Source organism: Peromyscus californicus, unplaced genomic scaffold (genome assembly GCF_007827085.1).
Source record: "Peromyscus californicus insignis strain IS unplaced genomic scaffold, ASM782708v3 Scaffold_4__1_contigs__length_199733344, whole genome shotgun sequence".
Classification (NCBI taxonomy): domain Eukaryota; kingdom Metazoa; phylum Chordata; class Mammalia; order Rodentia; family Cricetidae; genus Peromyscus; species Peromyscus californicus.
The window spans coordinates 16,508,949-16,532,933 of NW_026294562.1; the positions used below are offsets into that span (position 1 = coordinate 16,508,949).

At 51.2% G+C, this 23,985-nt stretch overlaps 3 protein-coding genes across 10 annotated transcripts in view; all 3 read left to right on the plus strand.

The window, feature by feature from the left end:
- Oga (O-GlcNAcase) overlaps positions 1-9,159 on the plus strand; it is a 36,850-nt gene extending 27,691 nt beyond the window's left edge. The window contains exons 13-16 of the mRNA XM_052760094.1: positions 1,428-1,513; positions 1,931-2,123; positions 4,735-4,894; positions 7,189-9,159. Of these exons, the coding sequence (XP_052616054.1) occupies positions 1,428-1,513; positions 1,931-2,123; positions 4,735-4,894; positions 7,189-7,325 (576 nt within the window). The 3' untranslated portion in view covers positions 7,326-9,159. The remainder of the gene's footprint in view (positions 1-1,427; positions 1,514-1,930; positions 2,124-4,734; positions 4,895-7,188) is intronic.
- An 821-nt stretch (positions 9,160-9,980) lies between these two features.
- On the plus strand, positions 9,981-12,037 carry Npm3 (nucleophosmin/nucleoplasmin 3). Its single transcript, XM_052760095.1, is given in 7 exon segments — positions 9,981-10,055; positions 10,057-10,117; positions 10,446-10,531; positions 10,756-10,875; positions 10,988-11,081; positions 11,423-11,544; positions 11,643-12,037. Coding segments are annotated over 6 exon segments (534 nt in total). The 5' UTR covers positions 9,981-9,995; the 3' UTR covers positions 11,536-11,544; positions 11,643-12,037.
- A 5,096-nt stretch (positions 12,038-17,133) lies between these two features.
- On the plus strand, positions 17,134-22,812 carry Fgf8 (fibroblast growth factor 8). 8 transcript variants are annotated; one of them, XM_052712955.1, is made up of 6 exons: positions 17,134-17,165; positions 17,266-17,494; positions 17,839-17,925; positions 18,153-18,333; positions 21,590-21,696; positions 22,522-22,812. In XM_052712955.1, the coding sequence occupies exons 1-6, from the start codon at positions 17,134-17,136 to the stop codon at positions 22,810-22,812; spliced, it is 927 nt and encodes a 308-aa protein (XP_052568915.1). The 8 variants fall into 8 exon arrangements, with proteins under 8 accessions (XP_052568915.1, XP_052568916.1, XP_052568919.1 ...); XM_052712956.1 differs by having other exon boundaries at positions 18,186-18,333; XM_052712959.1 differs by having other exon boundaries at positions 17,266-17,302.
- The last annotated feature ends 1,173 nt before the right edge of the window (positions 22,813-23,985 follow it).

Consider the following 23,985-nt stretch of genomic DNA (forward strand, 5'->3'; position numbering starts at 1 on the left):
TTGTGCAAGTTCAAGGCCAAGGCCAGCTTGGGCCATAGTGAGTTCTAGGACAACCTGAGCTATAGAGTGAGACCTGTCTGAAAAAGCTCAATAAATAAAATGTGTAGTTCACAGTAGGGATTACAAAACAGTGTGTCTTAATTATTTATCTTTAACTGATTTTCTCTTGTATGTCCTTTAATTTTCTATACTAAATGGCTTTTGACAACCAGCTATTTAAAGAAAGTAAGCAAGTCTGTTTAAAGAAGGTAACATGTTTAAAGCATTGTGGAACTATTGTTGCAAAAAGTGAGAGACTAGTAGGTTCTTGTGGCCCTTGGCATTTAGTCTTGAGTCTAAGGCCAGAGGATCTAATCTCGACAAGCTTGGGCTATTTAGTGAGACCCTGTCCTCAAAAAAAAGCTTGAGAGTCTTTTAAAAAGTTGACTGGCGGGGCTGGAGAGGTGGCTCGGGTTAAGAGCACTGGCTGCTCTTCTAGAGGACCTGAGTTCAATTCCCAGCACCCACATGGCAGTTCACACTTGTCTGTAACTCCAGTTTCAGGGGACCCTGACACCCATGGCAAAAACACAAATGCACATAAAAATAAAATAAAATATTAAAAAAAAAAAGTTGACTGGCTTTTGAATCCACAGTTTACTTTCAAAACCAAGTCTCCAGACTAGAGAGATGGCTCAGTGGTTAAAAACACAGCCATCCTCTTCTCAAAGGAGGACCAAAGTTCAGTCTTTCAGCACCCTCTCCAGGCAGCTCACAACTGCCTATAACTAGCTCCCTGGGAATGAGGTGCCTCAGAGCACCTCAAGTGCACATACCCCTCACGTGGACAAGTATACACAATTTTAAAAGTAATAAAAACTAAAGGTTTCTAGCAAAAGTTTTCAGTTTTCATTAATGCCCTGCTGCTTCTAGCTAGTTTTACTGGTATGACCTAATAAATGAGATTTTAGTGCTAGGTATCAAATGTGTAGTATATCAGCAAGCTATACCACGGAGCTTCATGCCCATCTCAATAATATTAAAGGTGATTTTCTAGCCAGGTAGGGGTGGTTCACACCTTTAATCCCAGCACTTGGGAGGCAGAGGCAGGCAAATCTGAGTTTGAGGCCAGCCTGGTCTGCAGAGTGAGTTCCAGGACAGTCAGGGTAACACAGAGAAACCCTGTCTTGAAAAATAACAAATTAGAAAAAGTGATTGTGCCAACTCCACCCCCAGGTGATGATTCTAATAGGCCACACATTTCTCCCCCTAGATTTGTAATTTATTTTCTGAAACGGTTAATAGTTGTCTCAAACTCAATGTGTAGCCCACTAATCAACCTGCAATTCTCCTGCCTCAGTTTCTTGTGCACCACTACACATGGCTGTTTATATTCATTCTTTTTGACATTTGTCTTGGTGTGATGCCTAACTAGATTATATTTTCAGGCTTCCGTGTACAAGATTTGCAGAGAAATGTATGATGATGGAGTGGGCTTACCTTTTCAGAGTCAGCCGGACCTTATTGGAGACAAGTATGTAATGCCTATTGGTTTGGGGAATAATAGTTCATACAGCAGCTTAAGGGGAGGTGTTGATTGAAAGCCTATTTATTTATTTAAATTCCAGTTTAGTCTTAGTTAAATCTGAAAATGAATGTAAATGTATGTCAATTTTCAGTTTCTTTTATTGGAAAGATAGTTTTCATAGACCAAGTATGTTGGACCTGCCCGAAGTGGTGGTTCCCGCCTTTAATCTCAGCATTCAGGAGGCAGAGGCAGGTGAATCTCTGTGAGTTTGAGGACAGCCTGGTCTACAGAGTGAGTTCTAGGACAGCCAAGGCTACACAGAAAAAATCTGTCTCAAAAGAAAAGTTGGACCTTGTATCACTAAATTGTGAATTTTGTGTTAATAATTTATAAGCTTACTCTGGCTTCCTTCCTTCTGAGCAGGTTAGTAGGAGGTCTGCTTTCCCTCAGCCTGGATTACTGTTTCGTCTTAGAAGATGAAGATGGCATTTGTGGTTATGCCTTGGGCACTGTAGATGTGACCCCCTTCATTAAAAAATGTAAAATTTCCTGGATTCCCTTCATGCAGGAGAAGTACACCAAGCCAAATGGTGACAAGGAGCTCTCAGAGGCTGAGGTAATAGAATAGTTTTATATTATGATAATTTAAAGAAATTAAAATGTGAAAATCACCAGGTATGGTGGCACACACCTTTTTTTCTCAGCATTTAGGAGGCAGAGGCAGATAGTTTGAGGCCAGCCTATTCTACACAATAAGTTCCCGGCTAGCCAGAGTGACAAGGGAAGTTATGTCTTAAGAAAACAAAAAACAGTTAAAAGTTTACAGTGCTTTTTTTTTTTGTTTGTGTTTTGTTTTTAAAGGAAAACTAATTGTAGACCAGGCTGGCCTCTGCCTCCTGTGTACTGAGACTAAAGGTGTGTGCCACCACACCCAGCTTTTCAGGGCTTTCTCAACTAGATTTATTTATTTGCTTTTATGCTGATCAGGATTGACTTTCTTAAGAGTGTGTGTGTTCGGGTGTTTTGTCTACGTGTGTTCTGTGCACCTGGAATTAAATGTGGCTGGATGCTGGGGGTCCTCTGGAAGGCAGCAAGAGCCTGTAACTGCTGAGCCATCTTTCCAGCGTTTATTTTTGTTTTTATGAGACAGGGTCACATGTAGTCAAAGCTGTCCTGGAATTCCAGGCTAGCCTTGAACTCTTTGATGCTCCTACCTCCACCTCCCAAATGTTAAGGTTACAGGAAATACTTGTAATCCACTTGGCAGCTGATTGTCTTTTTAACAGTCTTAATTAAGTTTATTTTTCCTCCTGTGTGGTGGCCACAACTGGAGCCTGGGTCTTTGGAGTGGAGATTCTGGTCTGAGTTTTCACAAGATGGTTAGAGAATTCTTGATAGGGAGACTTGGTGAACATAGTTAGTCTCTGTCTGAAGACTGGGGGCATCAGAAGCAAGAAGCCTTGGCCAAGGTGCCCTGGGCAGCAGTGCAGCCACTGGTTGATATGTAGGCTTCCAGGGAACAGGAACAGAACCCTGTCACCTTGCATGGGACAGTTGGGGCCTTGCCAGTTTTATATCCCCGGTAGCCTCTCCACACAAGGACAGTGGAAAGCTTGACCAAGGTAATGGCCCCTTGGATAGCAATAGCTACCTCCTTGGAGCTCAGCATCTAGGACCACCAGGACTGGAGTGAGTTCCCATTAGTGACACAAGCTCGAACCCTGGTCTGGTTGGCCCGGATCTGCAAAAAAGCAGATCATGTCAGAAAAAAGCAAAACCCTCATTCTTAAAGGGATGATCCCAAGAAAAAGTCAGTAATCTCAAATTCCTTGATGGGCTAGGAGAACAGCTTGATTTCCCACAGGTAACTATCTGCATGTCCTTGGCCAAGCAGCCCAGTTTGGTAATGGGGGGTCCACTTTGCTTCAGTGATGCCTCTGCAGCCCTGCAGCTTCTGGGAGACCACGGAACTTACTTGTAGACCAGGCTAGCCTTGAACTCACAAAGATCTACCTGCCTCTGACTTCCAAGTGTTAAAAGTGTATGTCATCATGTCAAGCCTTAGATTTTTATTTTGTTTGTTTGTTTGTTTGTTTAAGACAGGGTTTCTCTGTGTACCTCCTGGCTGTCCTTGGAGCTGGCTCTGTAGACCAGGCTGTCCTTAAACTCAGAGATCCACTTGCCTCTGCCTCTGCTGGGATTAAAGGTATGCACCGCCACCGCCGTCGCTGCTGCCCAGTAGATTTTTAAAGTCTGTGTGTAGGAGAGGATTGAGTTTCCAGCTTGGCACATGCTAAGCAAGTGTTTTGTCACTGTCTTCTGTCCAGGTTAGATGACCTCTTTCTGTCCCCTGAGACAACCTCCTTGTGTAGCCCAGCACTCCTGGAATTTACTGTTGTAGACCAGGCCGACTTTAAATTTACAGGACTCTGGTGTACAGGCGTGAACAACCAGGACGGGTCTAAACAAACCAGTTTAGTTTTTTCTTTTTTGAGACAGGGTTTCTTTGTGTAACAGCCCTGGCTGTCCTGGAACTCGGTAGACTAGGCTGGCCTTGAATTTACAGAGATTCGCCTGCCTCTTGTCTCCCAAGTGCTGGGATTAAAGGCGTGTGCTACTGCCACCCAGCCCATTTTAGTTCTTAAAGATTTATTTTTGGGTGTGTCTGTATGAATCTGTGTGTGTGTGTGTGTGTGTGTACACCTGTGTGCATGTGTGGAAGCCAGAACTCGGCATTGAATGAGTATGTCCTTTATCGCTCTATCTTTGAGGCAAGTTGAACCTAGCATTCACAGTTTCTCAGATAGGCAATAAGTTAGCCCTCTCTCCAGCCTGTTCAAAGCAGGGTTGTAGGCATGTGCCAGATGCCTAGTATCTTACATGGGTGCTGGGATCCTGAACTCCAGCCCTCATAGCTGTGCAGCAAGTGTTCTTAACTCCTGATCTGTCAAGCCCTCTAGACAGTTGGTCACTTGATCTGAGTACGTGCGTGCGTCTGTCTTTTATTTTTGGAATGGGGTCTTTCTGTTTATCCCTACGTGCTCTGGAACTGAGTACTGGGATTGAAGGTGACCACCACCATGCTTGGCCAGAGATACACCTTTTAGAATTGTAAACTAATTCATTCTCTCTATGCTGGAAACATTAATACTGCTTTCCTTTCCTCAGTTCTGAGATAGAGATAAAAGTAACTTGAAAGTCAAAAAAGATTCTAATGTTTTTTGCAGAAAATAATGTTGAGTTTCCATGAAGAGCAAGAGGTTTTGCCAGAAACTTTCCTTGCCAACTTCCCTTCTCTGATAAAAATGGATATTCACAAAAAAGTCACTGACCCAAGTGTTGCTAAAAGCATGATGGCTTGTCTCCTGTCTTCACTGAAGGCTAATGGTGAGTACAAGTTGTGGGATGGTGCTACTATGCATGTTTATGGGTGTGGGAGCAGAAGCCGGAGAACACGTGTAGGAGTTGGTGCTCTTACTTTACCTGTGGTCCTGGGGCTCAGACTCAGGTTGGCAGACTGGGTAGCTCGTCTCTACTCACTGAGCCATCTCACCAGGCCCGTATTTTTTTAAAGCAGTGAATTTAGTTTTGCCCTTTTTGTCACAGCCTGTGCTAGAGCAGGATTTGGGAAGGGTGACAGTGACACAAGATGGGGGGAGCAGGACCCACTGGATGAAGGCCCTTGCTGCTCAAAGATGCCAGCCTGATCGCTGACTTTGATCCCCAGAACCACGGAAAGTGGAAGGCGAGAACTGACGTCTGAAGTTGTTTGTTCTTTGACTTCCACATACATGCCATGGCACACGGGTCTTTCTAAAACTCCATCTGGCCTGAGTTCAGTCTCCAGAATCCTTGTAAAAGTAGAAGGACCAGCGCCACAAAGCTGTCCTCTGGCCTCCACATGTATGCTGAGGCACATGCACACACATAATTTTTATGAAAAATAATTTTTTCAGTTACACTGACCCCCCCCCCCTTGGTGTTTGTGTGTTTTGGGATGGTGTGTGGTCTTAATATATTACCCAGCTTGCCCTCAAATTCTTGGGCTCAAGCTGTCTTCCTGCCTTGTCCTCTTAAGTAGCTGCGTCAGTACGTACTGTGTCTGACCTGCTGCTTATTTTGAGTTAGTACTGGTGTAAGAGTTGAGTAGTGTGCAGTGATGAGTGAAAAATGCTTTTCTCTTATAGCATGAATACTAATTTTGAGCTTCAATGAAAAATGAACACATGAGATACTACATTTATTTTGTTCAGAAGCCCATAAAAGTTGAAAATTAAATTAACCTAACGAAGAAACGATGCAGTTTTTGTTGGAGTACATTAGTGCTGTGAAAAAAAATATCTGTATAGAGCACGATGGTGTTTTAGACTCTAAGGGCCACAGGTGATAGTCCTTGAATATTTTTTCAGCAGCCTTTTAAAAATGTAACAACAAATTTTAAGGTTGAACATTGTGGGTACACATAATCCCAGAATTTGAGAAGCTGAGGTAAGGGGATTACAAACTCAGGGCTAGCCCAGACTACATAGTAAGAATCTGTCTCAGTAAAGTTTAGCCCCTGGCTGGTAGAAAAGTAACTAGTTTATCAAACCGTTTTCAGAGTTATAGAGGTCTGGTGGTGTAGCTCAGTGGTAAAACGCCTAGTATGCTCAAGGCCCTGGTCTCTATCCCTAGCACTGCCCACCCACACCCCAGATTGTTTGGTTTGCATTGCACCGTAGGAAATTTGGATCTAGGGCATCAGTAGGGAGACACCACTGAGCTGCATCCTCAGCCTCTCTTCTTTTTTAAAAGATTTATTTATTTATTACGTACACAGAAGAGGGAGCCAGATCTCATTACAGATGGTTGTGAGCTACCATGTGGGTGCTGGGAATTGAACTCAGGACCTCTGGAAAAGCAGTAGGTGCTCTTAACCTCTGAGCCATCTCTCCAGCCCCCCCCCCCCAGCCTCTTTTTTTTTTTTTTTTTTTTTTTTTTTTTTTTTTTTTTGGTTTTTCGAGACAGGGTTTCTCTGTGTAGCTTTGCGCCTTTCCTGGGACTCACTTGGTAGCCCAGGCTGGCCTCGAACTCACAGAGATCCGCCTGGCTCTGCCTCCCGAGTGCTGGGATTAAAGGCGTGCGCCACCACCGCCCGGCTCCAGCCTCTTTTTAAAATACTTATTTTATGTGTTTTGTTTACATGTGTCTATGTGTGCTATGCATGTGCATGCCTAGTGCCCTCGGAGATGAGAAGGTGTCAGATCCCCTTGTACTGGAGTGACAGGCAGTACATTTTGAGACCTGTCTCGAAAAACCAAAAAACAAAACAAAAAAAACCCACAGTGGTGGCGCACGCCTTTAATCCCAGCACTCGAGAGGCAGAGCCAGGCGGATCTCTGTGAGTTCGAGGCCAGCCTGGGCTACTAAGTGAGTTCCAGGACAGGCACAAAGCTACACAGAGAAACCCTGTCTCGAAAAACCAAAAAAAAAAAAAAAAAACCAAAAAAAAAAAAAAAAACAAACCCACAATTGTCAGGCTGGGACTATAGCTCAGTCAACCCAGCACCACCAAAAATAAATAATTAAAAATAGTGATATGAAATTTAGGCTTAGAGAAAGCTGTTATCTATATTAAACATTATGATTCATGGTTATATCATATATTTACTTACATTTAAAACATTTTGTTTTATTTCTAGGATCCCGGGGGGCTTTCTGTGAAGTAAGACCAGATGATAAAAGGATTCTGGAATTTTACAGCAAGTTAGGCTGCTTTGAAATTGCAAAGATGGAAGGCTTTCCAAAGGATGTGGTTATACTTGGTCGAAGCCTGTGACATTGGTTGGCACTGTGAACTGTCCAGTCTTAGCCCCACCTTGTGGTTGGTGGTGAGATCTTCACACAGTTCCGTCTCTGCAGGGGCACATATCAGCCGGTTGGATTGGAAACAAGATGACTGTAGAACTCACCATCACATTTTCAGACTGCTCACTGGTTGGAAGAAGATAGTACTGCTGCATAGCCTGTGTGGGACAGATGTGGGTGCCCTCCTTTGGGTTAGGTGTCAGGACCTCTTACGGGGTTCTGTCGGGAGAGGTTCTTAAATAAATGTAGTCAGCACTATTTTCTGCATCCAGTGTGGTTGCATTTCTCTCCTAAGAGTAATGAAGATCGCTCTTTATTCTCCATGATGTGCTGGACGATGTCTCTGTTCTTTGGAGACATGGCAGGAATGAGATAGATTTAGTGGATTCCAGTTTGGGGCAATGTTTCTGCTTTTTGTAAAGCTCTGGCTAACTATCTCCTGTAATGTTGATTCAGGCACTCGTGCTTTGTAGGGACAAATGTGCATTTGTTTGTGGCAAAGGCCTAAATTGACAAACTTGTAAATTTCTTTGTATATAGACTAGCTGTAACCTGACTGTTCTTTTTGTTTACTGTTTTTATATTTTTTTTCCCTTTGAAAATGAAAGGTGTTGGTTTAGGATGGCACTTTCAATAATGTAAACCAGTGGATGGTAGATTTCCTTTACATTTGTCTTTAAAGTGCCTCCCACATAGGGATAGGCCACGACTATTTTGGGGAGTGTCTAACTTCATATGACTCACATCTGTTGGGAAGCGCAGTTACTTCTGGAAATTAACCTTCATAGCAGATCCGCATGTGAAATGTTTGGACATTGTTGTCAAGTAAGGGTAAATAGAGGGACTGACGTGTGGTCTCGTTTGCCCTTGGAACAGTTGTCATTTTCTCTCCAGACCTGCTAACTACTGGTTTAATCGAATCAGTCTTTAATTCTTGCATGTTCGTATCTAATTTTTAAAAGAAAGAATAAGTATATGTTAACCATAAGTATACTTTTTCTTTTAATCAGAGGTTCTGAAAACTTGGTGTATTTTAATTTAGATTTGGTGAATTTAAGGGTTTTGAGCATGGCGCTGGCAGGTGGTCTGTGCGGTTTGTTTTAAATCATGACTAGCTAATAACTTCTCCATAGATGTCAGCAGTGTTTTGTTTTCTTCCCTCTAGATTTTCATCAGCTTTTAAACTCTGAGCTGAGTGGGGATAGAGAAAAAGAAACTTGAAACATTTTCTTTTATAGAACTCCAGTGTGAGCTTTTGAGATAGTCTTAAATTTAGCGCTGTATCTAGTGTACCTAGTGACTTCCAGCTGAAGCCCAGGAGAGAGTGCTTACTAAGAAGAAGCCTCGTAGGGTGAAACCTCACTGTGATAAGAATATGTTGGAAAACTGAAATCAAGTTTGGTTTTTGAAGGCTGAGGTGAAGGGCAAATCGTTACTAGAGATGAAGATCATTCAGTGTCCTCAACCTTTCTCTGAATACATCCCTGTCCCTAGTGGGGTTACAGCTTTTATCTGGAGGCTTTCCGAGTCAGTTTCATATGGAATCAGGAATTTTAAGCAAGTTGCTTTTTATTTTATGTTGGCTTTCAATAATCCCTCTGGATGATCTGAACATAACTGAAACATGTCTGGGTCTATACCATCATCGCTCTAGGATAAAGTGCTATGCCAACTTGATGGTTATGAATATTAAGGTTGAAATACCATTTCATTGATTTGTTTGGATCACAGCTCAGTTTCTGTAGAAAACGAACTGTAAAACTGTCTGAGGACCATGCAAGAGGCAAAATAAAACTTGAAGTGCATTTGTGTGATGGTGTGCTGCCTTTTCTCTGCTCTCGCATCTTTTTCTCATCTCTGATGCCTCAGCTAACGCAGGTGGTACTCCTCTCCAAAGCTATGTAAGTGTAGACTGGATTTTGAAGACATCTCCCCTCCTGCCTTCCCCAGCAAAGATCTAACTTCCAGTTTTTCTCAGAAAAGTACATTTGTTTTTAAGTAAATTGCCCTCTCACTACAGTTGAAATCTGTAAAGTAGAGGGGTCTCTTCTGAGTTTTTCTATCTAATAGGGAGTGCATGGGTTAGTCTCTTCAGTGGGGGATATTGGTGTGGGAGGTAGGTAGGTAGCCTGTTCTATGAGGATGTGCCTCAGCTGATGGGATGTGGGAGCTTGATCCGAACAGCAGTTGATTCCCACATCTGAGCATGGGTCTTTTGTTCAGCGTCCGTCACGATCAGGAAGCTTATCTAAGGGGCAACTAATAGGGCAAGGGTGTGGGTGGGAATTCCTCAGGAAGGTAAAAATGGCTGCTCTGAACCCCAACTTCTCCAGAACAGGAGGTTTACACTAACATCTCTACATAACAATCCCGGGAGGAAGAAGGGGTCTCAATGAATGTGATGAGCTAGAGAAATGAGAGTCCTCAGGACCGTGGGAATGAAAGGATGCTTCCGTGAAAATTTCTTCTGAGGCCTGAGTCCTTGGGAAGTGGCGAAGGCTGCTCCCCGCCCAGGCGGCCGGTCTGGTTCCTCGGGGTTAGCGAGTCTCGCGGCGCACGGCTCCTTTAATGGGCGGGGCCGGAACTGGCCGAGGTGTCGCGTTCGGTGCGTGGGGGGGCGGGGCCTCTCAGCCGTTTCAGCATGGCCGCCGGCACTGCAGCCGCCTTGGCGTTCCTGAACCAAGAGAGCCGAGCCCGGGCTGGGGGGGGGTGTGGGAGGCCTGAGGGTCCCGGCTCCGGTCACGATGGACAGTTTCTTTTTCGGTATTGAAGACAGGAGTGGCAGAGGGTGGTACGGGGCTGATGAGACGTCGGGCTGAGGATCGCGGTGTGCGACGTGGGTGTGGGCCGAGGGTTGCTCGCTTTCCCGAACTAACCAACCCTGCCCCTCGCCCTCCGCGGCCTGTCTGGCCCGGGAAGGACGCCCGCCCAGGTGTTTTAAGGAAGAGCTGTTAGGCGGCGAATAAATGGCCGGCCAGCCCGCGCCGGCACATGGCCGAGTTCGGGAGGGATCCGCGGGGTTAGTGAAACGCTCGCGCGCGCTGTCCCCTCCACGCGTGCACCTCTCACGCGAACGCACTGGCTCCTGCAGGTTGTGAGCTCTCCGGCCACACCCGCTCCTTCACTTTCAAGGTTGAGGAAGAGGATGATACGGAACACGTGCTGGCATTGAACATGGTAAGGGGCTGGAGAGAGGGGTTGGGGATGCAGGGAGCTAGGGGACATCTACATATCTCCCCTCCGTCTACCCCTGGATTGGGCGTCACTTAGGGCTGCCCTCAACGGGCTGCTTCTCTGGTCCTCTGACCGGGTACTCCCGAGACTGGGCAGGTTTTAGGGTAAAATGCCTTCTCTTTGGTGTCAGCCCTCACTTGAGACTGAGGTTCTGTATACCCTGTCAGCTGTGCCTTACCGAGGGGGCCAAGGACGAGTGTAATGTGGTGGAAGTTGTGGCCCGGGATCACGACAACCAGGAGATTGCAGTTCCTGTGGCCAATCTCAGGTTATCTTGCCAGCCCATGGTGAGTTGTAGCCATCCATTCATTGGAGTACGGTGGAATTCCTTGAGAACTTCAGTATTAATCTCAAGACGGGTGGGTCAGAGTGGATCAAGCCTTCATTCTTGTCTTCCAGCTGAGTCTGGATGATTTCCAGCTCCAACCACCTGTAACCTTCCGCCTGAAGTCGGGTTCTGGTCCTGTGCGCATCACTGGTCGGCATCGGATTGGTGAGAAGAGTGGGCCCTCTCAGGCCCCCCTCCCTCTCCACTCCTACCTCATCCCAGCCTCACCCCCTAGTGCATCCTGCATCCCAGGTTGTGGTTCGCTGCCGCATTCAAGCCTATGAACTTCCTGTAACCTGTCCCAGGTGCCGCAGCTCCAGTGATGTGGGTGGGCTCTTCCCCCCCCCCTTCACTTCAGTATCTGCAGTTCTTCCTATCTAGACTTAGGAACTCTGGAAGAAGGGCTTCCCTGTCAGCCCAGCACCACAGAGTACTGAACAGGTGGCATGTGGTGGAAAGGACGGTTGGCTCTAACCTTCTGTCTCCGCTATGTGCGTCTCCGCTAGTTTGTATAAACAATGATCTTTCTGAAGAAGAAAGTGAGGATGAGGACAGTGAAGAGGAGGAAGTGGAGCTGTGTAGCATCCTTCCTGCCAAAAAGCACGGCGGCAGGCCTTAGCCCTCTTTGGTGAGTAGGAGGGGGGAGGGGACCCCAGCAGGATCTGGGAAGTGAAGGGGAGCAGGTGAGGACTCACATACTGACTTCCTGCTTGCTGTTTTCCTCAGGTTGGGTAGCTGATCGCTGCAGGCGTCATGCCCCGTATGTTCCTGGACACGTTTCAAGAATTGTAAATGGTTTTTCTCTCGTTGAAGAGGAGAGTTTGGGAAGGGGGCAAGTGGGAGGGGGTCAGGCTGGTGCTAAGAGGCGGGAATTCTCCCTCGGGCCCTGTGTTTGCTCCTCCAGGTTCCCTGAAGCTTCCCTTTCTGTAGGGGTGGATGCCTGTCTCACCTGACCTTCTCCCCCTCCACCTGCCCAGATTGAAAGTTTTGTGAACCCCCAGGTTCAATTCCCAGCACTGCAAAAAAAAAAAAAAAAGTCTGAAGTTCAGAACAAAACATTTTTAACACTTTTTACATTTTTAGATAAAGATCTAAATAAAGTGGTGTATGGTTTTTTGCAATTCTTGTGTGGCTTTTTCAACGCTGAGATTTCCCTAGGGACCACCAGGTGGCACTGTGGCAGTACAAAGGGTGGTCCTAACTCTAGGGCTGGTGAGAAAATGTGGCATCCTAGTCCCCAGGGCCTTGCAGCAGAGGGACCTCCCATTCCAGCCTATTCCGTGTTCCTAGGTGGGGGAGGGCCATCACAGGAGGTTATCAGCTTCCAAACAAGGGGTCTGGGCCTCTGTCAGCACTCAGGCTGATGGGCAGAGAGGGACAGATAAGTGGGCTTAAGAAACCTGAGGAATGTGCATCCCCAGCCCCATGAGGGGGCTCAGCCCAGGGAGAGGGCCTGTGAGGGGTGGGGTGGGAACCCGTCTTTGCTTTTCTGGTCTTTGAGGCAGGTTGAGTAGAGCAGGGCCCTTAGAAACCTGATTCCCAGGGCCAGATGGAGGGAATTGGCCAGATTGGGTGACAGGGAAACCAGAATCCTGGTGGCCTGGCATATGGGGGCAGAAAGGAGCTCATGGGAGTCAGCCTCCTCCACTGAGGGACTATTGCCCCCAGCACTCCGCCATCCTGTCCCATCCCTAGAATCTACTGTTATGCCACGAAGAGAAAGGGGTTGCTTGTGTAAGGACTGTATGTATCCAGTTCTGGGGTCAGCAGTTCAGCTGTGTTGATGGGGGGGTGGGGGGCATCAAGGCCCTACAAACAAACAAAAGGTTACTTCCCCAGACAAGCTGAGGATGGACAGAGAACAGGACCTGAGAGAATCAGGCCAATTCACACCAGCTGACCTCTCCATAATACAAAGAGGCTGGGTTGGGGGCAGGTGGTCGACTTCAAGAGTGTCCCCACAGTATAGAAAGTAGTGCCTAACCTAGGTGTTAGGTACATGAGACAAAACTGGAGTGGGTCGCTGCTTGGGCTCCAGGGGGTAGGGTTAAGAGGAGAGGAAGTGGGACCTCTTGGTCCTGGAAGTTTTTCCTTATCAGTGTGATGAGTTAGGGGTAAGTTTTCAACCTCCCTTTCTCAAGTGGAAGACAAAGACGCCCTTTCGTGTTTCGGAGATCAGGGTCGTGGGTGCCTCTCCAACCCAGGATTTACCTCCAGGTGTTGCCGCCACCGACCCGGCTAGGAGCCATTCCGGGAGAGTCTGGAGGGGAAGGCGGAACTAGCGCCCTCTGGTGGGCGTGTTTAAAATCGCTTGTGGTCGTAACGGGGCCAACGACCGCTAAAGGCGAAATAGGCGGGAATAAGTTGCTAAATTTTGAATGCATATATGCTTTCATTCACGCGAAGCACTCGTGCTAGAAGAGGAGTTAGTTGGTGTCATCTCCCTTTTTTTTCCCACCTCCTTTCGGCTCCTGCCTCCAACCCCTTGGTACGTGCGTAGTGCAACGACTAGCCATCTCTCCGGAAACCTTCCAAACTCACTCATCTACCCCTTGCTCATACCTCCCGCCATCAGTGTCTACCCCCTGTGACTCTGCTGATCGCCCATTGTATTTCTTGCCTGTTTTCCAGTTGGGTCTCCCGGCGAGTGGACTACGAGCAGGGTCCTGCCCGCAGTGGGAGCCCAATCCACATTTGCCTTCTAGTTCAGGAGTCTCCTGGCCCCTGTGGCGCGGCGCAGACAGACTTGGGAATTGTTTTTCCCTCCTTCCAGATCACACCTTTTCAGGATACCCCTTTACTGCACTCTCAGTACACAACAGGAGAGCTGTCGATTCTCTGGCTTCAGAGAGCTTGCGGGATGTAGGCATAGGACGGTGTCTGGGGAACGCTGAAAGAGGGCCAACCCGGTACTGGGGTGGAGATGGGGGTAGGAGACGAAGAACGGCGGCTCTCGGTCTCCGTGCGACATGGCTAACGCAGTAGTGGGGATTTGCAGTTCAACCATCCGCATAGAGTCGGTAGCACTTTGAACGCTGAGCACTGGAAGCGTGAGTCGCTGCGACCTGCAGGCGTGGTGGCCTGGGTGTGGATTTGAGGGGCCTGTGGCTAGGCCAGGGGTGCGTTTGGGCCCTGGCGAGCGCATGTTTGCAGAGAGGGCCGTTTGTGTTGGCAAAGAATGTGTGTTTGTGTTTGCAGGAGGGAGTGTGTGCATGTGTGTGTGTTTGTGTTTGCGGAGTGTGGGGGCGGCCGGGAAAGGTGGCCAGGCTGTCACTCAGAGATCAGGATGACAGGCGCTCCCTCATCTAGGCGCGGGAGCTCTGATTGCAGATTCAAGGAAACAAAATAGCAATTGTAATTACCGGGCTTTGATAAGATAAAGGAAGGAGGGAGCTGGCCGGGAGGCAGGCTAGCAAGGGAGGGAGGGAGAGTGGCCTGCAGGAGTCCGTTGCAACATTTGCATCTGTCAGTCACCGTCTGCTCTGGGTGCCTACTGTGGAGGAGACCCATCTATCCCTGCCCCCCAAAGACAGGAATTTTGGGGAGACGAGAAGAATCCCGAAGATCTGGGTGATGCTCCATCCAGTTCCTGGGAGTTTCCACATGTAAAAGAATTTGGTCTCTCAGAGGTGGGAGGCAGAGATAGAAAGTAAGAGTAAAACCCTGACCTGGAACCCTTCTCTGAGAGAGGGGGAGTGCTGGTGTCTGCTGAGGGTAAGGGAAGGGACTGTGGATGTGGATCACTAAGGTTCAGCTCTGGAGGCTACTCAAACCTGGTGCCAGTCAGGTGCCCCACCCTACACATCCACACTCGGAGGAGGAACTGGGACCCAGGCTTTACAGCTAGGCTGGTTTCCCTGAACCCTACCTGTTTCTTGTTCCTCAAGCTTATTTTCAGAGCGCTGTGTTCTTAGTGGGGAGAGGGCCTTTCCTTTTCAGGAGGAGTCTATCCTTTGCCTTCCGTTTGTTTAGGCATTCACTCATTAACACATTCAAAAATAAACCCTCTTGAGGGTCTCTTATTCACAGCACATGAAGCAAAGTCTGAGCAAACAGACATCACCTTTGCCAGCTTGGAGCAATGCAAAATGGGGCAGACAAGTCATCCTCAAGCCCCCCCCCTCCCCACCCCGCAAAGCACGCAGCGAAAGAAAGGGGCTGGCCTTTGTTATGGACACTGGAGGCCCTCGGACCTATCTTCCCTCCCTGGACTTCCCAGTGGGGTTGAAAGGAGCTATTGCCTGCCAAATCATTACCAGATACAAGTGTGCAATAACTGGTCTGTCTGGCTATCATCTGTTGGCAGGTGAAGTCAAGTCTCCTTGGGAAAGTCACCATGGGTGGAATGCAGTCTAAATGCCTAGCAAGGTTCCCCCATCTGTCCACCCAACAAACTCTGCATGCAGAGCAATTCTGCCCCGCTCTGCATGAGCTGCAAGTTCAGAGCTGGTAAAGACCCTTGCCTTCAGGTCTGTGAGGATCAGAATCCATGAAGGCAATCACAGATGGACTCAGGAAGTCTACTTCTCTGAGGAGGGCTGAGAGGGACTCCATGGAACCTGTCCTATACATTGCTGAGTGCTTGCAGGGCTGAGAAGGACTCCCTGGCACTCACTCAGCCTTCTATATATTGCTCAGTGCTTGCATTTGCAGCCGGGAGTGGGGAAAGATGGGATACAGAAAAGGGAGAGGCAGGCAGACCCGGAGTGTGTTGATTGACAAGGACCTGCTTGCCTCCCTCTGGCCTCCGAAGGCTTCCTAGGGCCACCAGACCCTCTAGCTCTACCCCAGAGGCACAGAGGGTCAGTAGAGAGAAGGCTGGGGGTGAAGGCAGCAGCTGGGTGGACATCAATGGCTCCACCTGTTCCTCAAAAATACCTGACCCAGGAAATTTCTGCCCACCCAGGTTGTGCCCACAGAAACAAAGTAGTGGCTCAGGGTTCCCAGAAGCCCTATGAAGAAAGCAGTGAGGTGAGAGGCTGGGAAAGGCTTAGATGAGTTTACCTTCTCACCAGCACCCCCCTCCTTCCAGCTGAGACAAGACACCAGATACCACCAGATACCTGCTCAAGGAAAACATCATGGAACTCAGAAGGGGAAAGGCTAGGTAGCTTGGGTCCAAGTCCTCGTTCCTCAGGTAGTTGCTGAATGTAGTTATTTTTGCCAGTACTAGTTGCTCAGTTCTATTTAGAAGGGGGGCAGTGACTGTGGGTCCAGCAGGGACCTTTGGGCTCCTATCACATAGATGCTTCAAGGTTTCTTTCAAGCTTCAGTCTGGCGGGCGGGGGGGGGGGGGGGCGGGGGCAAGGTTGATGGTGATAATGGGGTGACAGGAGGCATTTCTCCCTCCCAGGGCCTCTTTGGAGACAGTGAGACACGACCCAGCAGGGCTGGGTTCTCAGAAAGGTGGAAGAGCCGGGTTCCAGCGACGCACAAGGGACGCTCTGCACTGGGCCCCACAGCACAGCCATTCACCTCACTGTCAGCTGCCTCTTCCAAAGAGGACAAGTGCGGCCGAAGCACACAGTAGGCGACTCAAACAGCGGCGAGCAGCCCAGCTACGTAAGCAGACCCGGCCCCGCGCGGAGAGACAGCCTTGCCTGACTCAAGCGCACCAGACCCCTCCAAACACGCCGTCCCAGGCGCCCCCCATCCCCGGGCCATCCCGCCCCAGGAACGCTCGAGGAGACAGGCAAGGGTAGTGGGAGGCGCCCGTACCAGCCGCCCCCGCCCCTCCCGCGGGTCCCCCCCAGACCCCTCCCCTGGGCCAGACCCCCCAATCCCAGCCCTGCCCGCCGCCCCGCCCCGGGCCGCCCCGCCCCCGCCCCGGGCGGCGACCCGGCCCCAGCGCCCAGCCGGGGGTGCGGGCTCCGGCCGCCCGCCCGCGCTCCCCCCCCTCGCGGCCGGTGCGGCGCCCCCCGCCCCTGCCCTCCCCCTCCCTCCCCACCTCCCCACCCACCCCGCAGGCCCGTTACCCTACCGCCTGCTCCGGCTCCTGAGCAGCCAGCGGCCACCGGCTCGGGCAGCGGCGCAGAGCGGATCAGCGCGCGCGGGGAGCACGACATTCCACGGGACCCGCCGCGCCGCGTCGGCTTCGTCGCCGGGCTCCCGCACCTCCACCTTCCTCGGCCTCCGCCCCTTCGGCTCGTCCCCCCGCGGCCTCCCGTGGGACGGCGTGACCCCGCCCGGGCTCTCGGTGCTCCCGGGGCCGCGCGCCATGGGCAGCCCCCGCTCCGCGCTGAGCTGCCTGTGAGTACCGCGGTCGCCCCCGCGTCCCCGTCGGCCGGCGCCCGCCGCGCCCTCTCCGCTCACCCCGCGCCTCTCTCCTGCCCGCTTTTGTCTCCCACAGGCTGTTGCACTTGCTGGTTCTCTGCCTCCAAGCCCAGGTAAGGAGCGCTGCGCAGAGGCGGGGGCCGGGCGCGGGGGACCCAGCTGACACTGTCGGGCAGGGACACGAGGACCGACCCTTCGGCCAGCGCAGCAGGGCTGGAAAGAACCTTACAAATCCAGCCCCAAACTACCCTGAGGAGGGATCTAAGGAACAGAGAGACAGTGTCCTGCCTAAAGTCACACAGCGAGTGAGTGGACAGACTAGAACCCCAGGGTCTTGAGGCCGGCGAGTCTCAAACGCGTGCCAGCCAGGTCGGGTGGATGGGAACTTTACCTGTAGCCACACCCGGCCTCCTAGGAAAGGCGGGAGCTGGAGCCAGCGGGGGTGCCTTGTCAGGGGGGGAAGTTGGGGTGTAGTTGTTGCAAAGATCCTCTCCGCTGCTCTCTGGGGAGGCTTGTGGCCCGTTTCGGCCAACGATCGTGTTAGTCTAGGCCCTTTGCACTCTCAACATTTGCTCCTTAAATTTGTCTTTATAAATGTCACGGGTCGGGTAGCGTTGCCTCGCTACTTAAAAGCACCCTGCTCCTCTAGGAAGGCCCGGGCGGGGGGCCTGCGCTGGGCAGGGAGCCCGCTTCCCTGCTCCGAGCTGGCCGGGAGCCCCAGGGTGTTTCCCAACAGGTGGGTCCAGATTCTCCCTCATCCCGGGTTTATCCATCCTGGGCTGGGGCTGCGAGACTTCCCCGCGGGGGTTGGTGGCCTGAGCCAGCATGTTGGGGGGATGCCCCCAGTCCCTGCTGGCTGCCTGGCGCGGCGGGAGGTGGGCACAAGGGCAGTGGGGACCACTCGGGACCCCTGGGCGGAGTAGCATTATAATGGCGTGCTGTGTATTTTTCAATTTCCTAAAGGTAACTGTTCAGTCCTCACCTAATTTTACACAGCATGTGAGGGAGCAGAGCCTGGTGACGGATCAGCTCAGCCGCCGCCTCATCCGGACCTACCAGCTCTACAGCCGCACCAGCGGGAAGCACGTGCAGGTCCTGGCCAACAAGCGCATCAACGCCATGGCAGAAGACGGAGACCCCTTCGGTAAGGCGCATTCCCCGGACTCTGCAGAGAAGAGGTAGTTGTGGACCTCGCCGCTCCCCGCCAGCTCTAGGCTGCAGTGGCCAGGGAGGCCTGGAGCTTCCCAGCTGAGAGAGAGGCGAAGGAGTTAAGGCAAAAAGGTGTCTGGAGGGTCAGCTGGAGAGAACGGTAGGGAAAGAACCCTGGGGAGGATGTGGCCCACAGGTGCCCTCTCTTCCCTGCTCCTCCAATGAATGAATCCAGGAGTCTCCCTTACAACCTCCCCCCTTCATACACCTCTTTCCAGCTGCAGGTGGAGGCGGAGGGTTCAGGGGAGGGGGCCCGGATTTAAGGGAAGTTCTTGAAAGAGGATATGTCGCCAGGGCCCACAAAAGGAGAGTGGGGAAAAGAAGGTAGAGAAGCCGCAGTTTGCCCAGCTTGGAAAAGGCGGATGATGCTAACTGATGAAGCGGGTCAGTTGCACACTGAGGCTAGGCCTGAAAGTTAGACTCCCGGCTCCAGTTGTGGACACCCCAGGGGGCTGAGTAGGCTGGCGGCTCCCCGTAGGGCTGCTGAGTACAGGGAGCTCCTGGGGCAGGGGCTGAGAACTGATTGATTTCTAAAACATTCAATATTCCTGTCTTGAGAAGGGGCCTATTTCCAGAGTCCTGGATGTACCACGAGGAAGGCAAACCCTCTGGGTGGCAGGCGTTGTTTTTAGAGAGCGATTATTGTGAGTTTAAAAACCTTTAAATAATGACAACTTAAACAAGCATGAAAGGAGAGAGGAAGACTCTATTAAAATGTAATAAAAAGGTGAGGCATTTTAAGAGCTAAGAAGAAAAATGAATGATATAAAACAGAAAAAGAACCAGCCCCCCCCCCTTTTTTCAGATGTAGAGTTTGAAAGGGGTTGCAAGTCTGTAAATGTTAAAAAAGGAGGCTAAAGATTGTTCCCTAGGAATCTCTGGAGAGACCCCTGCGTCTGGCAGAGCGATTAAAAGTCTTCTTGCTTTCACCTTTTTTAACATTTCCTGAATACTTTCTCCTCTTCTCGAGCCAGTTTGGGGGATCGAGTATGTCTCGCTGCATTTTTTCAGCATCGACGTAGCTGACTTCCCTTCAAAGCTGGAGGAGGAGACATAATTTTCCTGGGATAAATCTGTCACTGGGGTGGAAGAATAGGTTTGAAAATGTTAAGCTTTCCAAAAGCCTGGTTGGGAAAGCCGCTGTAAACTGCATGACCAGACTCCCCAGATCGACCGGAGGAGAGTGGGGGCTCTTTGGGTGGGGGTGGGGGTGGGGGGCAGCCTGCCTGGTGGCCGAGCTCCCCCGCTGGGCTGGCAGAGCCGGCCTTCAGGCCCTTTGTCCCTCCAAACTGGCTGCTTGCTGGCCCTTCTCAGCTTCCCAAGAAGAAAAAGGAAAGATCGGCTGGCCCTCCAGAGTTTACTCTGCTGGAGCAAATGGCCTAGCATCCTTGGGTTTGGGGGTGGGAAGGGGAAACATAGCTGGCACTGAAGGAATGGATGCCCGCTCACTTCCCTCAGACTCAGAGGAGGCTTCCAGGGTTCCTGGGTCTCTGCCCGCAAGGCAGAAGTTTGGGTCTGGGGCTCTAAGAACAGAGACATAAAGTGCATAGACTGGGAGAGCGGTCGAGAGGTCCCAAGAAGGGGCAGAGGTGCCCACTGTCATGGGGTGCTGGGCTAGAATCTTCAGAGCAGGGTCCTCTCATCCCTGCCCTAGCCTGCATCCTTCCCTGGCCGTGAAGCAACTGCTTCTTGCTCTACCAAGTAGACATGAGGAATGAACGGATTGCCTGGGTCTGAGAGGAGAGGTGAGCAGGAGAGGTAACAGTTTCGGTCCCCCGCTGACTTGGGGACAGACTGGGGACTTCTGGGTCCCACTTTTGCACCTATGTGAAGAGAGGGAGTATAAGAGGCTAGGCAGTGTGAGGACTTCATTGACGACCCCTGTGCCCCCACCCTTGGTTTTAGAGAGACACGTGAAGGCTTTCTCAAGGTGGAATAAAGCTGGGCTGTGTGGTAGGGAGGGCAGGAGATCCAGTCTTCTGTCCCATCATCTCTCATCTCATTCAGCCCTCCCTCTCTTCTTGGGAACAGTCTCGAAGAGAACAATTACATAAAGAGGTGATCAGAACCAGCCTCTCAGGCAAGGTGGCTGTCCACGTGAATAGGAAGTAGAGAAGGGCACAGAATTCAGCCCCAGGCTTATATCACCTCTGAAAGCATTTGGCCAGTGCCTAAGGAGCCCAGCTGTAGTGAAGGCTGAGAGTAAAGACAATTGAGTTGTTGGTGTCTACATGTTAGAACTGGGCTCTGATGAATGGCAAGCTGGTGGAAAGGGGGCAGGATCCTCCTGGCTGGTGTCTGGTTCCAGAAAGCAGTCTGCGAAAGCACAGTGCTGGGAGAAATGCCCTCCTCCCCTTTGAAGACTGGTCTTATTCCAAATCAAGTGTGTGTGTGTGTGTGTGTGTGTGTGTGTGTGTGCACTCTCCTGAGAGTGCATGTGTGTGTGCAGATGCCCGCCGAGGTCAGCAGAGGGTGTTGGATTCTCCAGAGCTGGAGTTACAGGCAGTTGGGAGTCACCTTATGTGGGTCTTGAGAACTGAACTCCTGTCCTCTACAAGAGTGTGCTGAGCCATCTCTCCAGCCCCTCTCTGTCACTTCTTGAAGAGCAGGGCTGCCCAAGGGGTGGAGGATGGCCAGGGCTGCTAGAACTGAAGGGGCAGGAACAGAACAGGGCGTTTTTTACCTTTAGCCTCATGGTGGGAGGTCACCACTGTTCCCAGATGTTCTTAATAATCTGTGGGGCATGAGCTCATGATACACTAAGTCGGAAAGATATTCAGAGATCTCTCAAGTTAGCTTATGGAATCTACATAGATGAAATTTTCCTTGGTACCTCAACCTAATAATATTGGCTTCTAGCATGAAAAGAGGGCTGAAGGAATGGAGATTTGGGATTCTCAGTTTGATGCATCCAAATAGTTCCATGAAACTCAGCTCGTAAACTGCCATCAGTCCCAGCCCCTCTACAAGCCCAGAGGTTGAGTCTCAGGTCCTGAAAAGAGAGCTGATCTTTCTTAGGGCTGCCCAGCGTATCAGCAAGTGGGCTGGGGCTAGAGTCTGTGTGTTTTCTGTTCCTAGCTCTTGGAGTATTTGTTCCAGGGATAGGACACAGCCTTGGGCCGGCCCACGGGGGTAAAGCTGTGGAACACAGAGGCCACAGATTTAGTGACCATCTCATAACTTCTCTACAGCAAAGCTCATTGTGGAGACGGATACTTTTGGAAGCAGAGTTCGAGTCCGGGGAGCAGAGACAGGTCTCTACATCTGCATGAACAAGAAGGGGAAGCTAATTGCCAAGGTGAGGTTCCAGAAGGGAAGTGGGGCTTGGGGAGGTGGTGTGGACTGACTGAACCTCTCTAGCACACTTTAATCTCAACAAGGTGAGTGGAGAGACATGGTACCTTGGTTACCTAGGCTTTGTCTAATGATTAGATGGAGGAGAAAGAGAGAAGTAAAAAGTCAGAGAGAGGAAAACCTATGAAGATGAAGAAGGAAGGCCAGGAAAGGGCTGGGGGTGGTGATGGCAAATTCCATATATCTTTTTAACAAATCGCCAAATTGCTTTGCTATTATGTCCAATTACATGGTACCAGCATTTGGAATGTTCAGTAAGCCGCAGGCCCAGCCCCTCGGCCTAGCTCTGAAATGGCCCCATTAGTCACGGCTCCTCTCCAGCCTCAAGCTCCCTGCTCCTAGGCTTCAAGGCTTGGGCCTCAGAGTCCCTCCCGGGCCTCCCCTCCCCCGCATAGGGTGGCTGTCCTGGGGGCTGCTCCTGAGTCCGGAGATGCTGAGGCGGGCAGGTGGAGAAACGCGGGCAGCCGGGGCCAGACTGGTGGGCAGTAGGCCAGAACAGGCAGGCTTTGGGCCCCTCTGCCTCGGGCCCAGCCCCTCCGTAGACAGCCATGTGTCACTGCTGCCCAGGAGGACAGGAAGTTGCCGGGTGGGCTGCGGGTTGTGAGGGATTAGAGAGCGGGTGCCCGGGTAGGGGGTGGGGCCGGGCTCGGGCTCCCCTCGCCATCTGCTGGGGTGCCCACCTGCTGTCTGGGGCCGCTGGCCCTCTGTCTCACATGGAGGGAGGCTCGGTAACACCGCGTCTGCTCCCCTCCTCCCCAACTACCTGCAGAGCAACGGCAAAGGCAAGGACTGCGTGTTCACGGAGATCGTGCTGGAGAATAACTACACGGCGCTGCAGAACGCCAAGTACGAAGGCTGGTACATGGCCTTCACCCGCAAGGGCCGGCCCCGCAAGGGCTCCAAGACGCGCCAGCACCAGCGCGAGGTGCACTTCATGAAGCGCCTGCCGCGGGGCCACCACACCACCGAGCAGAGCCTGCGCTTCGAGTTCCTCAACTACCCGCCCTTCACGCGCAGCCTGCGGGGCAGCCAGAGGACTTGGGCCCCAGAGCCCCGATAGGCGTCCTCCCGGCCCCTCCCCGCCCGCCCGTCCGCCCACCGCCCGCCGCCGCCCGCAGCGGACTCCAGCGAGAGACCGGCCGGCCGGCCGCACGGCCAAGGGGAGGAGCTGGGGAGCTGCCTTCTAGTTGTGGATATTGTTTGCTGTTGGGTTTTTTTGTTTTTGTTTTTGTTTTTTTTTAACAAAAGAGAGGCTCTATTTTTGTATTCCACTGGCTGTGGTGTCTTGTCTTCTTAGCTCTCGGAAAAGCCCCTTGGTGACCTGAGACTGGGTTCCCGAGACTGGGTTCCCGGGGGCCTCCCTAGGGTGGGTGGAGGGCTCTCTAGTCTGGCAGACGTTCTCCTGAGGTCTCAGCACTGGCAGGGCACCTGGCCAGGCCAGTCAGGGCCACTCTGTACCCCAGGCAGGGGCAGGGAGCAAAAGATTGGGCCTAGGTCAGCCCCTTAGGGATGGGTGTCAGTGTACTAGTTACTATTAAATGACTGAAATGTTTATTTAACTTGTATATTAGAAATGTGTATTGGAGAATGAGTCCTGCCAGGGATAGCCCCTTCCCATGGTGCTGCCCCAACGGCAGGTCCAAGGCCACCCTCCGTCTCAGGGCCTCCTGGTTGCCATCTTTCCCCTTTACTCCCCGGGAGAGATATTGTGGGGAAGACAGAGCAGTGAAGAAAACATGGAGAGATTTTCAGCCGGCCTTGGGGCTCTCAGATGAGGAGCTCCTCGCTCTGCTAACACTTTCCAAGCCCAGGGCCAAAATGAAGAAGAGGCCGGAGCCCTCTGTGGTTCCCGTTGGCCCTAGTCAGAGACTGTAGAGCTGGTCATAGTCTATAGCATCTGACCTCCAAACTGAAACAGCTGCCGCCCAATGTCCAAGGTGTTAGGGAGGTGTGGGAGGGGGGGCTGCCAAGGCTGGTGTTGACCGTTGTGACGCGGAACAAAGTTAACTTTGGGAGATCCAGGCCAGAGCTGTGAACAGAAAGTGCCAGGCTCAGGTGCTGAAAAGCCTAGGACACGGTTGTGCAGGAAGGGGCCCACCAGGGGGACCTGGGTCTTCAGAAAGAAGAACTAGGCATGGGCAGGAGTAGGAGGGAGGCTTTGGGGATAAGCCTCATGTCACACCAGGGAGGCTCAGAAGCAGGACTCCTGTGCCCAGAGCTGGCCCACTCTTCA